This window comes from Otolemur garnettii, unplaced genomic scaffold (assembly GCF_000181295.1).
Source record: "Otolemur garnettii isolate 467f Iridium unplaced genomic scaffold, OtoGar3 scaffold00175, whole genome shotgun sequence".
Lineage (NCBI taxonomy): Eukaryota > Metazoa > Chordata > Mammalia > Primates > Galagidae > Otolemur > Otolemur garnettii.
The window spans coordinates 1,683,928-1,687,119 of NW_003852570.1; the positions used below are offsets into that span (position 1 = coordinate 1,683,928).

Genomic DNA, 3,192 nt, shown 5'->3' on the forward strand with positions numbered 1-3,192 from the left:
AGGCAAGGTGATTTTCACACCATTTTTCTCAGCTTTGGACATTAGGTCTTTGACAATTTTGGCTCCTTCTTCATCAAACAGAGAAGTGCCAATCTATACAGGAGATCCAAAATGATAAAGATCAGCCTCTATACTAAGAACAAAACTGCCTCACAAAGCAGATAGGAACCAGACAAAGCACAATATAAAGAAATAATGCAAAGACAAGCAACTTGCCAAAATAAATAAAAATGGGAGTTTTTAGGGCTCATAATATCAGAAGCTGGTTTTCTTTTTAAATTTAAACAACCTATTATCATCTCAGAGAGCTATTAACATGATCTTGGCATTGGTTTCTTACCTCCATGTTGTTGAGCACTTTAAGAAAGGTAAAAGCCATTCCACCACCAATAATCATTTCATTGACTTTGTCCAGCATATTATTGATCAACTGGATCTTGTCTGCAACTTTAGCTCTAGGAAGGAAAACAAGAATCATCACTAAAAGAACAAACAATGGGCTAGGGAAGTGATATTACATAAACCATGAGATTTTGTATCAAAGAGGAAGACAGAAAAGTCCCAACATGACAAAAGTACTGCCTAACTTTGCGCTCTGTTACACCAACTCGAAAAGGTCAATCCATTTATAAGAAATCCTTTAAAGTTACAACTCCAGACCACAAAGAACTTAGAAAACCTATTCTTAATTTAAAAACCAAGGGTTTCAAATAGGTCTACAATACATCCCCCCTCACAAAATTAAAAGAGTCAAGATAGCTAATTGTGGGATCCCTGAGCCCACTCAGAACTTTGCTATCCTAGAATGGGGATCAAATTGTACATCAAACAAATATATACTGAAAGAAAAATATATTCCTAAAGTCTCACTCTGCCTAGTTGCTAAGACATCTGCTTTAAGGCATTATTTTTCTATTGGACTACCTGATTCAACACATTGGCTGGGTACCTACTCTGTTCCAAGCACTGTCCTATGTCTTTGAGAAACAGCAGTGGGCAAAACAAGATCCCTACCCTTTGGGAGCTTATTTTCTAGTGGAAGGAAGTAAGAAAATAAACACATGCATCTTTCACCTCCCTGTGAGAGAAAAAAGATCCAAACTAATGAGAAAGTAACAGCTTGCCTTCCATAAACATTTCCATGTATCTAAATCCCACTTACATAGAAAAATCACCTTAGATCATTTTATTCTTAATTCAGTGAACAGTACGCTGTCTACCCTGTGAGACCCCAAGCTAGGACTTGTGAAATGGAAGTACAAAACAACAGTGATGAGGGTCAAAGGAATAGCAAGAGACTGATTACTTCACTTGTAAAGACTGGACATCACCTAAGGTAAAAATGACTATTCGTTATATACACACATACACATGTATACATATATACACACAAATGTATATATACAAAAAATAAATAAAGTGTGAAAAAACCTAAAGAATAGGATGATTCACAGCTTAAATGTCTGTCTTTTCAACAAATCAACAGATTGAAAATAATAAGGAAGAGGGGACTATTATAGAATTAAAGATAACTGATAACCAAATGTAAAATGCATAGACTTCATTAGTCAAACAAACCAACTACAAATATCTGAGATAATTAAGAACATCTGGCTCGGCACCTGTGGCTCAAGTGACTAAGGCGCCAGCCACATACACTTAAGGTGGTGGGTTCAAATCCAGCCCGGGCCGCCAAACAACAATGACGGCTGAAACCAAAAAATAGCCAGGCATTGTGGCTGGTGCCTATGGTCCCAGCTACTTGGGAGGCTGAGGCAGGAGACTCGCTTAAGCCCAGGAGATGGAGGTTGCTGTGAGCTGTGATACCACAGCACTCTACCCAGGGGGACAGCTTGAGGCTCTGTCTCCAAAAAAAATAAAAAGAACATCTGAATATAGACTGGACATTAGATGATTCTAACAAAACTGATAAATTAGCTGGGCACGGTGGCTCACGCCTGTAATACTAGCACTCTGGGAGACCAAAGTGGATGCACTGCTTGAGCTCATGAGTTCAGACCAGCCTGAGCAAGAGTGAGACCCCATCTCTATAAACAGCCAGGCATTGTGACAGACGCCTATAGTCCCAGCTACTTGGGAGGCTGAGGCAAGAGAATTGCTTGAGCCCAAGAGTTTGACGTTGCTGTGACCTATGACGCCATGGCACTCCACCCAGGGAGACAAAGTTAGTTAGACTCTGTCTCAAAAAAACTAAACTGATAAATTTTGTAAGATATGATGGTTATGTTAAAGACATTTCCTTATCAGTTATATGATGTATAAAAAAGAATTATAGGGCCAGGCATAGTGGCTGACATCTGCAGCACTTTGGGAGGCTGAACCAGGAGGATTACCTGAGCCCAGGAGTTCAAGAACAGCCTAGGTAACACAGCACAACCCTGTCTCTACAAAAAAATACAAAAATTAGCTGGGCATAGTGGCACATGCCTGTAGTGCCAGTTACTTGGAAGACTGGAGCAAGAGAATAGACTAAGCCCAGATGCCTGAGGCTGCAGTGAGTTATGACACCACAGCACTGTAGCCCACACAACAGAGTGAGAACTTGTCTTCAAAAAAAAATATTACAAGTTCAGTATCCCTAATCCAAAAATCAGAAACCTCAAATGCTTCAAAATCTAAAATATTTTCCATGATACTCAAGGGAAATGCTCACTGGAGCATTTTTAGTCTACTGTTACTCAACTGGTTAAGTACATGGTGGCCATAAAGTTTCTGTGCAATTTAAAATAGAGAGTTATTTTAAATTGTACATGAACTTTATAGCCACCAGGTATAATGCCAATATTCCAAAATAAAAAAAAAATCAGAAATCCAAAATACTTCTCGTCCCAATCTTTTCAGATAAGGGATACTCAACCTGTATAAATGAAAATATATGATATCTAAAGCTTGCTTAAAAATACTCCTAACAAAAAAGGGTTAAAAGCATAAATGAAAGAAGATCAGCAAATATGTCAACTGACTATTAAAGTAGAGTAATGGGTACTTGGGAGTTTATTAGACCATTCTCTCAACTTCTGTATATGTTTGAGTATTTCTACAATAATGTCTTTTTAATAAAATATAAAATTTTCCCCCAAATTATTAATGGACCTAGGGAGACTCAGACTATAAGAAAAGTGGCAAGAAAAAAAACAATTCTTTTTTTCCTCTTAATTTTTTTATTAAATC

The 3,192-nt window shown here is 37.8% G+C and overlaps 1 protein-coding gene across 1 annotated transcript in view; it reads right to left on the reverse strand.

The window, feature by feature from the left end:
• Window positions 1-3,192, reverse strand: part of PGK1 (phosphoglycerate kinase 1) — a 22,580-nt gene that overhangs the window by 3,561 nt on the left and 15,827 nt on the right. The window contains exons 7-8 of the mRNA XM_023519455.1: window positions 341-455; window positions 1-93 (exon numbers count right to left, since the gene is read on the reverse strand). Coding sequence (XP_023375223.1) covers window positions 1-93; window positions 341-455 — 208 coding nt within the window. The remainder of the gene's footprint in view (window positions 94-340; window positions 456-3,192) is intronic.